The 14,291-nt window shown below is 44.5% G+C and overlaps 1 protein-coding gene across 1 annotated transcript; it reads right to left on the bottom strand.

The window, feature by feature from the left end:
* Positions 1 to 5,978: 5,978 nt before the first annotated feature.
* neff1 (neuronal intermediate filament family member 1) lies at positions 5,979 to 11,283 on the bottom strand (the record flags this gene model as incomplete). The annotated part of the gene is made up of 4 exons (XM_083903007.1): positions 5,979 to 6,303; positions 7,752 to 7,876; positions 8,620 to 8,937; positions 10,531 to 11,283. 4 exons carry the CDS (start codon positions 11,281 to 11,283, stop codon positions 5,979 to 5,981), a joined length of 1,521 nt encoding a protein of 506 aa, XP_083759133.1.
* Positions 11,284 to 14,291: the final 3,008 nt, after the last annotated feature.

A 14,291-nucleotide genomic window follows, 5' to 3' on the forward strand; every position in this document is an offset into this window, starting at 1 on the left:
GGATCGTCGGGCCTGTGATCATTTACCCTGCAAGCGTGTATTGATTAACAATTATGGACAAATGTGTACAACTGCAGCCCTTAATTAAACTGATGTATCATCGAAAGGAAATACAGTGAGCGTGCTCTGCCAAGAGCGAGGAGGAGGAGAAGGAGCAGAATGTGCCCAACAGCAGCGCTTCTAAGGCTCACCATCAACATTACATCTTGTTAGTTTAATCAGGACAAAATATACGGTGTGGAAACAAGAGCTGGAAAGTAAATTACAATATCTCAGCCTTTTAAAGCTTCTGTTCAGAGAATTTATTAGCATCTGGTCTTCAGTTGTTTACCAGCACCAGCTCAATTCGTTTGTTTCTTCTTTCCAAGCACAAATCTGTGCAAACAGGATAAAACAGTGGGTACATACATACAAAGGCAAACTATATAATCACAATATAAATCATGAAAAGAGCAAATTTGTGCAAAATAAACCAACTCATTTACAGCCAACTTTATTCTCAAAAGATTACAACTCTATCCTTGAAAGATTGCGACTTTATTCTCATATTACGACTTTATTCGTGAAATATTACGACCTTATTCTCATATTACAACTTTTTTGAAAGATCGTGACTTTATTCTCATAAGATTATGACTTTATTCTCGAAATATTCCGACTTAATTCTCATATTACTTTATTCTTGAAAGATTACGACTTTATTCTCATATTTCAACTTTATTCTCAAAAGATTACAACTTAATTCTCATAATATTACGACTTTATCCTTTAAAGATCACAACTTTATTCTCATCATACTACGACTTTATTCTTGAAAGATTACTACTTTATTCGATTCAATTTTTTTTTTTTTCTTAAGTTTTGCCCTAATACTCCGTCGTAATATCTTATCTAAACAGGTTGGGAAAATTCTGCTAAATTAGTTTTGGGACCCCGAAAATGTTCCCATGACCCATATGTGGCTCCTGACCCAGACTTTGGGAACCACTGGAACAAAGAACATTTTATTGCGCGTTCTTAGTTTGAAAAGACGAAATAATATCACTGTAAATATTATCATCAACTTCTTCCCCTAAAGCCCACACACACACACACACACACCTGTGGGCTTTGTGCTAACATATCACTGAATGATCCTGAAGTCTGATCAGAGAAGAATCCTCACCCTCTCTGCAGATGGTGAGCAAACGGAGCAAATCCATCTGTACTGCAGTGGCACAGCTATCTGTCGTAAAGCATCTAACGTCTTATTGACTGTGCCGCACACATCCAGGCAAGACTTTGCCGGTTTGTCCTTGCTCTTCTGTCGTATCGTCTTACACGTATTTTTCCCTGAAGCTCCCCCTCTATGATTTAGAGGAAACATCTTCCCTCCTCCTGCTTTTCTGACACTTGTATTGACTGCCTGTTTGAGGTGATAATGCTTTTTGCCACCGTGCTAACTCTCTCTCCCCCACACACACTCTCACACAGTGTGAGGCTGTGATGAAGCTCTTGCTGGTGACAGCCTTGTCGGTGTGGGCTAACGCAGGCAACTGCCATCCATCACAGCCTCCTCCATCGTTCACCTCTGGCTGCAGGGAAGCAGAAGCTGCCACGAGTCGATAGTAACAGCCAGCAAATATTATGCAGCTGCATTAATGACCGTGCAAGAGGATCGACTGTGGAGGCGAGCGGGGCTAGACAGCGATGCTCAGGACTGCTGAACACCGTTTTGTGGGCGTGAATGTGAACAAGTGGGCGCTTCCAATTACAAATGCTGACCTTACAGCACATGTTAAGTGATATATTGTGTCGTATATGTGTCAGTAAGTAAATAAATCAGTGCAGTGAGAGCAGCATCTCTGGATCCTCCTGAAGCTGCACCTTTGTCCACTTTAAGGCCCACACACCTTAAATCCTGCAGCAGGTCTTGACCCAAGTGGCCCAGTTGTGATGCCGTACAGGCTCCGCCTCAGCAGTGTTTAAGCCCCGCCCCCCTGCAGCAGCAGCAGCCAGCTCCACACATCACCAGTGCCACCACAGCCACACCCAGCGCATTGCCTCGGCCTGTGGAGGCCATCAAAAATGTGTTTGCATAGTGTGAGGAGACAGGAGCGAGAGGATGGAGAGGACAACGCGAGACACTTTACCGCAGTGTGGTTATGTTGTCACGTTATCATCAGCGCCAACTCTGCTGAGCTCAGCCGTCCTTGCTGTCCACCATACCCAGGAGCCGGACAGTCGCTCTGACTGAATCGATGACTGGCAGAGACAGAAGGAAAAACAGGGTTTTAGCCACTGAATAAAAGTGTAGAAGAAAATATATCCCTTTTTAAAGGGACACTGTGTAGTATTTATGGGTTTATATGACCCAAAATCCACTTTTTTATACATATTATGTGCTCCTGCATTGTCTAGTCGCTGTATAATAGTTTTTGTTTCATTTTCGTAGTGTTTCAAAAAGTCATGTAAAATAACATGGTCGCAGGCCGCGGTTGCATTGCCACTGTTAGCAGCGAGACACCATGTTTCTACCGGAGCCTGTAAGGACAAAAGCGAGAGAACAAATCAAGCGTCGCTTTACTTGTAGCGGAAGTCCCGCCTCCACTCTCTCCGCTTCGTCTGCTACGGCCGCGGTAGCTCGCCCTCTCCCTCGCCTCACGAACCTCATCTGCTGACACGGAGAAAGACGACGAGGACGACATTTGACCTGCTGAGGATACCGTAGCGCTCAGGGAAGGGAGGGGCTGAGCAGAGGAGCAGTTCTTTGTTGTAAATGTCAGCCTCTCCTCTAGATGGCACTATAAACTACTTACTTCACCTTTAATGATTACTAATAAAGAGCGAGTATGCTACTTATATGTTAGTAAGCACCTAGTTAATGATGAATATGTGTTCCCTAACCTTAAGTGTTACCCAGATATTAAATGAAAAGAATTTAGTGTCACAACTGAATAAGGACTTTGACCCAAATGCACAACTCAGGAGACAAATTAAAAAATGTAACTATATCTTTTATTTTGAAAGTGCAACGAAAAACCACTCATGAGGGGAAAAAAAAATACCAACAAATACAAGGGCTAAAGCTAACAAACAAACAAACAAAAAATACTCAAGGGAAAAACTCCGATCAAAAACAAGAGCTTGACAAAGTAGCAAACAAAAGTACAAAACCTGATGAGACAGCGACACGGCGCAAACGTTGACAAATCCTGACAAGACCCTGGCACAGGGGTGACGAACTGGCAACAGACAAAGGGAGAGGCAGACCATAATATACACACATGGTAAAGGGCAACAGGTGGAAACAATCAAGCCCGGGAAACACACAAGGGGAAGGAGCAAGTTACCTGAAACGAGCGGAGGGTGACATTTCAAAATAAAACAGGAAACCACAAGACAACATTGACACAAGACAACGAAACACAACCAGTTTTCTTGGTCATGACAGTTATTGATGATGTGATTAATGTTGAGAAAGCTTTAAATTGCCATAAATCAATGTGTGTGTGTGTGTCGATAGCAATGATGACAAAGGCTTTTACTGGTAATCAGCACAGGCTGCTGAATAACTTTGAATCTGTGACTTTCAGCAAATTCAGGAATAATCATCATATTCATCTCATTCAGCAACACCTGTCACTGTTTTTGATGCAGCACTATATGACAATAGATGACTTTTTATGCAAATTAATATTATATAATAACACTTTGGTCACCTGTGGGTTGTTGTGAAGGGTTATAGAAATAAAGTGCATTACAATTTTAACCACTAATAATTTTAAAATAATGATTTTAAATTGCATTGTTTTTTTTGCGTGATTTTAAGTTGTTTAATGTTTTAAATTGTTTTAATTTCATAATTGATTTTTGAATGTATTGTGTTTAAATTTCAAATGATTTTAAATTGCATTCATTTCTGCTTGATTTTAAATTGTTTGCTGTTTTAAATGGTTTTAATTTCTATAATTGATTTTTTAATTGATTGTGTTTTAATTTCAAATGTATTTCCTGCCTGTAAAGCACTATGAATTGCCTTGTGTAAGAATGGAGCTATACAAATAAACTTGCCTTTGGCATTGGAATATTATATAATAATTGCAATGCCAACATGTAAAGTTGAAGTCACACAGTATTGCAAGACACTGACGACACAGAGATGCGGCGGGAGTTTGGTTATTAAATGTTTTATTTGGCTTTGAGAGGAATATCACTGCATGAGGTCGCAGCACATAATACAGTCACAGTTGTATAGCAGTCTGGAAAGAGTCCGCACTCCTCAGCCTCCCCAGAAACAAGTGAGATGCAGGTGAAAACGTGTATATTTTAACTCCAAGTCATGATTAAGGCAAGTTTTTTTTCATCTTTTTTTTTTTTTTTTTTTTTTTTTTTTAAGTTGAACACACGACAAGCAAAAATAAATCTATCCCATCCAGAAAATAATCAAGCTCCAAGAGTCAGGCCATGCAGTCATGCCTGTTGATTGATTCATTTGTCAAAAACAAAACAAAAAAGGGAGGGAGGAGGGGGGGGAGATAATGAACAACAGTGATGCCAGGAGTTAGAGTGAAAATAGCCCTTATATGCGACTCTGCACCGTATAACCATGACCCCGGCAGCATCTGCCTCACCTGCCACACACAGTCTGAGCCCGAGAGCTCTCAGTGTCAGCGTCAGCTGCCTGACACCCACAGCCAGCCTATTTCGAGCAAAAAGTAAAAACAAAGGGGGAAACAAACGAAGGGTAAGGAGTGAGTTCTAGGTGTGCAACACATGAAGGTGGCGAAAGACAATCCTTGACAAATGAACCAATCAAAGGGGGGATCATTTATATTCCCTAATACATATATATAGCAGCAATTTAAACTTTTCATTCCCAAAGATGCACTTTGTGGTGGAGAAGCTGCTCCTCCTTCCAAGCAACTGAGAAACAAATCAAAACAGCCACTCTGTGAGCACACGTACACAACCATATACACTGAGCTCTGAGCTGCTTTTATTGCAGGGCTGTGACCGGGGGGGGGGATGGGGATGGGAAAACGAGGGCTCGAATGGTCAGCGGTACATTTCTTTTTGTCGTGGTGGGATGAGGTTGAAGAGTCGAGTAACGGAAAGCAGTGGCGGAAAGAGGAGAGGAAACATGCTGCTGCAACACGTGAGCTTTACGTACAACAGTGCAAACACAAGCTCTGACTGAACCATTTCGCTGGTGCAGCTTTCGATCGGTGACCAAATCCCCCGCGTTCACTTCACTGCCCCTCCCCCCCCCCCCCCAACTTTTATAAGTAAAAATCAAATAGCACCGTAAAAGTTGGACCGGCTTGTTTGTCATGCTCCGTGGTCTGTGCATTTATCTTTAAAGTGTGCGTGCTGACAAACGTTGTGACTTTTCAAGTTTGATTGATTGCTCTTATTGGTGAATATTGTTCGTTAATGGCACGTTTGCAATTGCTCGTATGAGGAAAGTGTCGTTTTTTTGTGTGTGTGCGCGCGCGTGTGTGTGTGTGTGCCATCGTGCTCGATTACCGCACGTGTCGCCTAACACCCGCTCCTCTCTCGCTGTCTAACAAACGTCTGGACTAATCGACTTCTGAGTTACAGAGAAAACAGAGACACGACAACACAGAAGGTGTGTGTGCGCGTGTGTGTACTTGTACATACGTCTTTGCGAGGACCGAATAAAAGCACAAGGGGAAGTGGGGACATTTTGTGAAAGTGAGGACATTTTGGCCGGTCTCTCACAACAAGAGTGTAAAGACCTGGTTTAAGGGTTTAGCTGTGGTTAAGGGTTAAGGTAATGGGTCTATGAGTGTCCTCACTAGGATAGCTGTACATGAACGTGTGTGTGTGTGTGTGTGTGTGTGTGTGTGTGTGTGTGTGTGTGTGTGTGTGCTTTTGAGATGATGTGAACAGTAACCAGAACAATACAAGTGACAGGGTGGGAGACGTGGAATGTGTTATTGACGATGATGAAGACGACGGTGAGACGAGCAAGTTTAACTCTTGCTGCTCTTGCCGGTGGGACCCTTCTTCTCCTTCTCCTTCGGCTTCTCCTCCTCTTCCTCTTCCTCCTCTTCCGCCTCCTCGCCTTCCTCCTGGTCGTCTCCCTCTCCCTCGCCATCCTCTCCCTCCTCTTCTCCCTCTTCCTCCTCGTCCTCGTTCTCCTCCTCCTCTTCCTCCTCCTCGGGCTTGGCATCGGATTTCCTGGACGCTCCGAGAGTGTAGGAGCGGGCCGACATGTAGGAGTAGCCAGAGTAGCCCGAATGGACCATGGCGCCCCCTACGGAGCTGAGGCGGCACTCCTCGCCTTCCAGCAACTTCCTGTACACAGAGAAGGAAAGAGAGATGATGACCTTCTTGTTTGGTTACATTGTTATTATAATCCTAGTCTCTGGGATCAACCGTCTATTTTGATATATATACAACATCACAGTTGGTAAATTAGACCGGAGTGTTGCTGGTTCGAGTCCCAACCAGGTTAAAAAAAAAGGGCTGGGGTACCCCTGAGCAACCCCCATTGCTACCTGGGTGCTGCTCGGTGGCTGCTCCTAATTTTAGGAAGGTTTCTAGTGAAGGATGGGTTAAATGCAGAGGAGGATTTTCCCTAAGGGGATAAATAAAAAGTACAACAATACAAAAAAAAAATAGTCTGTGTTTCACACGATATAAGTGATAAAAATGATGATTCCTATGTTCAAAATCAGTAAAAACCATAGACTGTCTGCAAAATGCAGGCAAAATTCATTTGGTTTGCTGGTTGAAGCTAACCAGGAAGTAAGAGTATAATGAGTAACCACCAGGGGGCAACTTCAAAAAGAAGTCTGTTTTAATGGAGAAAAATGCATTTTATTATTATGTCCGCAAATTGCAATTCTTGAGGCTTCAAAATGAGCGTTCAGGTCCTTAAGTGACGTCACAGCTTGTTAAAACTTGGTTTCTTTTGCTGCAGTGTACTGTAGTTGTACGCAAACGCCAGATTTTGCGTGTTCAATTTGAAATGTGAACAGTATAAAATGTGTTTAAAGTAAGATTTCTTTGAGTTTTTGTCTCATTTTTCATATCTCTCCTCTCTTGTGACAAAGACCCTGATCCTCCGGCTTCCTGCAACAGCGTGAGTGAAATTATCGTAATAACCACACGTTGGCTTTGACATGCTGGAATTTTTCCGATGGCACAAACCGTCGCGTAATAGCGGTAATGCAAACGTGTCGCCTGCGATACGCTCGCCGTTAAAAAAGGTGAAGTAAGTAGTTTATAGTGCCATCTAGAGGAGAGGCTGAAATTTACAACAAAGAACTGCTCCTCTGCTCACCCCCTCCCTTCCCTGAGCGCTACGGTGTCCTCAGCCGGTCAAATGTCGTCCTCGTCGTCTTTCTCCGTGTCAGCAGATGAGGTTCGTGAGGCGAGGGAGAGGGCGAGCTACCGCAGACGAAGCGGAGAGAGTGGAGGCGGGACTTCCGCTACAAGTAAAGCGCAACGCTTGATTTGTTCTCTCGCGTTTGTCCTTACAGGCTCCGGTAGAAACACGGCGTCTCGCTGCTAACAGTGGCTATGCAACCGCAGGCCACCGTAGTTCCCCAGGAAAGAGAGGGCATTGATTCTATGAGATACAATCTGCAGATTTGCCTCTTTTGGCAGTGTATGCACTGAACTTTAAATATAAATGGTGATTTCCAGTCTACTCGAATATAAGTAAATGTCGATAAATGTTACAAATAAGAAGGGGAACGGGGACTAGTGAGCTGCACGGCATAGTGACGTAAGCCAACCTGTAGGCGGCGATCTCAATGTCCAGCGCCATCTTGACGTTGAGCAGGTCCTGGTACTCGCGCAGGTGACGGGACATTTCTCCTTTGGTGTTGTGCAGAGCGCCCTCCAGCTGCTGAATGGTGTCCTACACACACACACACACAGACAATCACATTGTGAAATCTCATTATTTTGTCAGAGAGACTGAGATCAAAGAAAAAAAAAAATGTTCTGTGCTCAAACACTGAACTCTGAAGAATTTCATTGATTTTCTTTTTATATATATGTGAAATATACACCTCCTGTAAATAGATATCTCAGGTTTCCACTGCGCTGTGTTAAACTGATGAGAGTGATATTTGTGGCAGAATCCAATACTTGTGAGTGATGTCTGTGGGACCTGTGTGTGTTATTAGTTCTAGATGAGGGAACAGAGACCATTTAACGCCACGTTATCAGCCGCGACTGTGTTTTTATGCTGTTGGCTTGATCAGATTTCTCTTTCATGTGTGGTTAAATAAAACAATCTGATAAGTAACAACAACAAAACTGTATGTTACACAACCTTGAGTGTATGCAGACACTGATGTCAGTCTGATGCTGATGATAGTTGGAAATAACACACAAAAGTGTATTATTTTAGAGTCAATCTGCATTTTAAGGTAGTCAAAAAGGCTATATTTTGTCAAATAAAATGCATTTATCACATTTCTGAGGCCAATTATGCAAAAAGTGTCTGAATTAGATGTCCCAACTGTTTACTTTGAGGATACTGAGGTGTAAACAACACATTTGTGCTGATGCATTCACAGCCCAACTATCACCAGCCGTTCCAATAAAGAAGAAGTTAACACTCTACAATATAAACACAATGAATGATTATCATACCTGCATCTCTCCAATTTCGTTGTTGTGACGATCCTCCATCTCAGCGATCTGCCTCTCCATCGCCTCGTTGTGGCCCCTGAGGGCCTCGATCTCCAGGGTGCGCGCCTGCACCTGGCGGCGGTACTCGCTCAGCTCCTCCTTGGAGTGCTTGATGGCGTCCTGGTTGCGCGCCGCCGCCTCGGTCACGGTGGCAAACTTGGAGCGGTACCACTCCTCGGTCTGCACCTGGTTCCTGGAGGACAGCGTCTCGTACTGAGTGCGGATGTCCTTCAGCGCGGCGGCCAGGTCCGGTTTGGTCATGTCCATCTCCACTGACACCTGGACATGAGAGGAGGGAGCAAGGAAACACGCAACTTTACTCTATGTACAGGCCTGAAATGTGTACGTGGTGAATATTAAACTGATATTTGAAGTCCTGCTTCAAATATTATGAATGTTTTATGTTCTGAATTGTCTGCATGGTGCAGCACAGGACATGAAACTACAGTGTTGTGCATGCAGGGTGTTGATGAGCTGAGTTGCAGTCCAGCTCCAGTGAGGTGGACTGCAGATGACTCAGTCGCTTACATGGCAACTTCATCCCTGTACAGGGAAGAGTTGAAACCCTGGAGAAATCTGCCTGGCAACCATCACTCAAACGCATGACCTCCCCCCTCCCCTCACCCTCCCCCCTGATATCACTGCACTGTCAGAGAATTGATCCTTGGCTTGGACACAATGAGCAAAACTTTCTGATTATAACCATAAAGAAAAAGGGTTGGTACAAGTTTATGTAACCTGTGATATAATAAGGTGTAGCTGAGAGAGTTGGCCTCGACTGCTGCATCTTGGGACGACCACACCCCTGAATTATGCGTGATTTATCCGCACAACCCCTCCCCCCTCCTCCCCTCCTCCCCTCCTCCCCTCCCTGCTCCTCTGCAGCCTCAGCTCATACAAACACCATAAATAATCAGATGCTCTGCGTTTATAACAAACGTGTTTCAACACATCTAAAAAAAAAAAAAAAAACCTGTTGCACCTATAGCGCAAAAAAAAAAGAGCATGTGAGATACACTCCATGTTAAAGTTTGCACGGGGGCGTGACGAGGAGGAGGAGGAGGAGGAGGAGGAGGAGGAGGAGGTGGAGGGACAGCGCATGGTGCTGAAACGGAACTGCAGTGCCATCATTTATCCGGTGCGCAGTGTGCTCACTCCACCATCAGGACTGCTGCTGGTGTGCATTAAATCTCCTTTTCTGCGCCGCTATGTCTATATGAAGAGATGTTTGTGTGTGTGTTTGTCAGGTCATTTTTAAAAAATAAAATCTTATTTATTTAGCCTGCATCTGAGGAAACTTAGGGAAAATCCTATGATCACTTTGCATGATCACTGCAGCAGAAATGAAGGGAAAGCAGCAGATAATATTATAATAATAATAATAATAATACAAAAGTGTTATTATATTTTTAAATGAAAGCGTTAAGGTGAATCATATTTAATTTACATCACATATATGTAACATATATTTCTATAAATCCTTTAACTGAGAGATTAAAGAAGTGTATACATAGTTTGTTATTTTAAATATCCTTTACATTGGATCATTTAAGGAGCGTATATAGGATTTTTATTTGGACAAATCCTTTAAATGGACGATTTAAGAAGAGTAAAAACATTTTAATGGTGGTTTTAAAGTGTGAATATGTTTTGTTTTAATAAAACTAATGAGGACTTTAAGGTCTGTGGCTCTCCTCCTGCTTTTTGGCTGTCATGTGTCACCCTTCTAATTGTTTCTACTGGAGTTTCTACTTTTCTTTTCTTTTGAGTTATGGATCTTAAAGGAAAGGTGGAGCACAGTGAAGCAGCACCTGACAGATGAGGGACCTGCAGACCCTCTGACCTCCTCAGGAGGAGGGAGGTGGTCCTCACCTGTGTGGCCTGCAGAGAAGTCTGCATCTCCTGCAGCTCCTCCTCGTGAACTTTCCTGAGGAAGGCGATCTCGTCCAGCAGTGACTCCACTTTCTTCTCCAGCTCCAGGCGCGCGATGGTGGCGTCGTCCACGTCCTTGCGGTAACCCTTCAGCGCGTTCTCCGCCTCCTCGCGCATCCTGGTCTCCTCGTCCAGCTTCTCCCGCACGCGCTCCAGGGTCTCGTTCATCTGCACGCAGTCCAGGTGCATCTGGCTCTTCTCGTGCGTCAGCTCCTCCACGCGCGCCCGCAGCTCGCGTATCTCCTGCTCGTAGAGCTCGTGCAGGCGCGACGGCTCGTTGTGGCGCTGGCGCAGCAGCGTCACCTCCGCCTCCAGGACTTTGTTCTGCTGCTCCAAGTTGTGCACCTTCTCGATGAAGGACACGAAGCGGTCGTTGAGACCCTGCAGCTGCTCCTTCTCGTTGGTGCGGATGATCTTGAGCTCGTTGGTGACGGCGGTGGACTGACTCAGGTCCATCCCGGAGTCCCGGTCCATGGAGGAGTAGACGCGGCCGGGCGCCGCTGACCTGCGGTAGGAGTTGGAGGACACCACGGAGGGGGAGCCATAGGTGCGGTGGCTGCTGCGGTATCCCGCAGGGTGCAGGCGGGACGGGCTGCTGCTGCCGCCACCGAGACCGACGCGGCCGGAGCGCGGGGCATCTCCGAAGATCTTCCGATAGGAGCTGCTGGTGTAAATATCACTGGAGTAACTCATGTTTCCTCGACTTGCCGAGACAGAGAGTGAGTGGAGTTCAGGAGCGCGTGAGGATGAGTGCGTGTGTGCGTGCGCGTGTGTGTGTGTGTGTGTGTGGGTGGGAGAAAGAGAGAGAAAGTGAGATGCGAGTCCTGTGTGAGCAGAACAGGTGCTTTTATAGAGACGGCGCCGGCGCATCATGTGACGCAGAAACAGCACCAGATGAGGGAAAACCTGACTTTTTTTTCCCCTTTCTTTTTCTTTTCTTTTTTTTCATCCTCCACCCACTCCACACACACGGGCTCACTCATGCGTCAACACAACAGCAAACTCCTGATGAAGTTTATGCTTTTATGATAAACTATTGTATATGTCATATATCTGCACTTTTAATATGTCGTGTTTCCTTTGAGGTTAAGGATTTAAGACACGCTTAAATTCACATCATATTAAAAATGACATGCGTAATCTAATGTCCCCCCCACACTGGACTGTCTCATGTTACTTTGAGTCCACTCTGTCCACTGTCACTGCAGCTTTTCTTTGCCATCCCAGCAAAAAGGTAAATGGGATCGATGAGTGGAGCTGTGCTGTGCTGTGCTGTGCTGTGCTGCAGTCTGCATCCAGCCTCCACCTCTGCAATATCAGAATGCAGTCATTAAGGAGTCACCATGCACGCTCACAGATGGAAACATCAGTGGTGCAGGAGCAGCCTGAGTGAATGTTAACACACACACACACACACATGAACACACCCTACTCATGTAAATAAAACTTACATCACATCACCTGTGTGAATAATTAACAGTCAAATGTGTTAATTTCTCTCCCCCTCCCTCTAAACAAAAGTCATGTCCGGCCTGTGTGTGACGTTTTAGTGCTGCGCACAGCTGTCGCTGGCCTTGGTGCTGATCCACGCAGCAGCGGGGCCACGCCCCTGTAAAGGAGAGAGAACCAGTGTGGCCACCCACACAACTGCAGCCTCATCACCCCACTACACCAGAGCAGGCGCCTCGTGTCCTGTACACCAGCCACAGACAGACAGAGCATCACATCTGATGCAAAGTCATCCATAAATTAATCACCATGGACCATAAATAACTAATTACTTACTTTGTGGTCGCTTAACTAACTATAACTATTCAATAAATAACTTATGTCTAATTTTGATTAAGTATTCCCAAATGAAAGCACTTGAATGATTTGTGTGACTGTGTTTTTCGGCCATGAGGAGGTGCCAAAACAGCATTAGTACATGTCCGACAAGTGAAGAGGCGTGACAACGTCATCACAAAGCTGGAGCTGGTGTTTGGCCTCGTGGACAGAAAAGTATGTATATGTATGTAAATAATATGCTCTATACTGTGTGTACACTGTTAAATTTCTACTCATGAAATACACAATAAATGCAAATCGATGCGTGCAAACTGAGAATCAGAATGAGAAAGTAAAGGTGATCTAAGTGACTTTGAACGTGTCATTGTTGTTTGTCGGTGCCAGACAGGCCGGTCTGTGTGTTTCAGAAACTGCTGATCTACTGAGATTTCTGTGCACACTCTTCTCTGTCTGAAAGATCTGTTTCAGCAGTTTTTTTGGTTTAAAATGCCTTGTTGGTGCCAGAAATCAGAGAAAAAAAAAGACTTGGTACAACCATTAATACAGACAACTACACCACCAGAGGGGGAACGAGTACTAAAATATTCTGTTCAAGTAAAAGTACCACATTTTACTGAAGTACAAGTAAAAGTACTGGTCTAGATGTACTCTTGTTAAAGTAAAAACACACATAAAATGTTTTTAATTAAAGGCAAACTTTTACAAGTTAAAGAACTGACAAAATAATATATAAACACAATGTATCAGTCAACATGGGTCAAAGGTCTTAATTAACGCCAGTTGACGGTCCCCATCATTCACCTGTCCTCATCATTCACCTGTCCTCATCATTCACCTGTCCTCATCATTCACCTGTTCTCATCATTCACCAGTTCTCATTATTCACCTGTCCTCCTTATCATTTACCTGTCCACATCACTCACCTGTCCTCATCATTCACCTGTCCTCATTATTCACCTGGCCTTGTCATTCACCTGTCCTCATCATTCACCTGTCGTCCTCACCATTCACTTGTCGTCCCCATCATTCACCTGTCGTCATCATCATTCACCTGTCCTTATCATTCACCTGTCCTCATCATTCATTCACCTGTCTTCATCATTCATTCACCTGTCCTCATCATTCACTCACCTGTCCTCATCATTCATTCACCTGTCCTAGTCATTCACTCACCTGTCCTCATCATTCACATGTCCACATAATTCATTCACCTGATCTCATCATTCGTTCACCTGTCCTCATCATTCATTCACCTGTCCTTATCATTCACCTGTGTGTGTGTGTGTGTGTGTGTGTGTGTGTGTGTGTGTGTGTGTGTGTGTGTGTGTGTGTGTGTGTGTGTGTGTGTGTGTGTGTGTGTGTGTGTGTGTGTGTGTGTGTGTGTGTGTGTGTGTGTGTGTGTGTGTGTGTGTGTGTGATGCCAGTGACTCAGCAGTAAAACGAGAGGTTGTCTTTTGCAGCCTGCTCACTTTTCTGCATAGTAACCAGGAGGAAAGGCGACACCTTCCTTTAAATCAAAAGAGAATGTCTCATACGCTGCATCAAATGCTCGTTTGACTCAGTCATAATCCCAGCATTCACAGCGTGTCGACTATAAAGCAACATCACAGTGAGAAATGTCTCCATCATTCATTCTGACTCGACTGAATAATGACGCTAAACAAAACAAAAAAATAAAAACAGGACTGCAGCTGACAGCCCTGCTCTGCAGTCTGAATGCAAATGTAGAGTAAATCCATCCACTGGTTGGATTTCACAGGGAACATCTAGCAAATAACAGGAAGAGGGCGCTGTTTGATCACCAGAGAGAGAGAGAGAGTAGAGGAGGGCGAGAGATGGTTTAGTATCATTATTACTGTGTTCCATGTGTGAGGCTTTTTATCAGACATGTCCCCTCACTGCTGATGACCTAT

The sequence above is a fragment of the Microchirus variegatus genome, assembly GCF_963457635.1.
Source record: "Microchirus variegatus genome assembly, chromosome: 16".
In the NCBI taxonomy this organism is placed as follows: Eukaryota; Metazoa; Chordata; class Actinopteri; order Pleuronectiformes; family Soleidae; genus Microchirus; species Microchirus variegatus.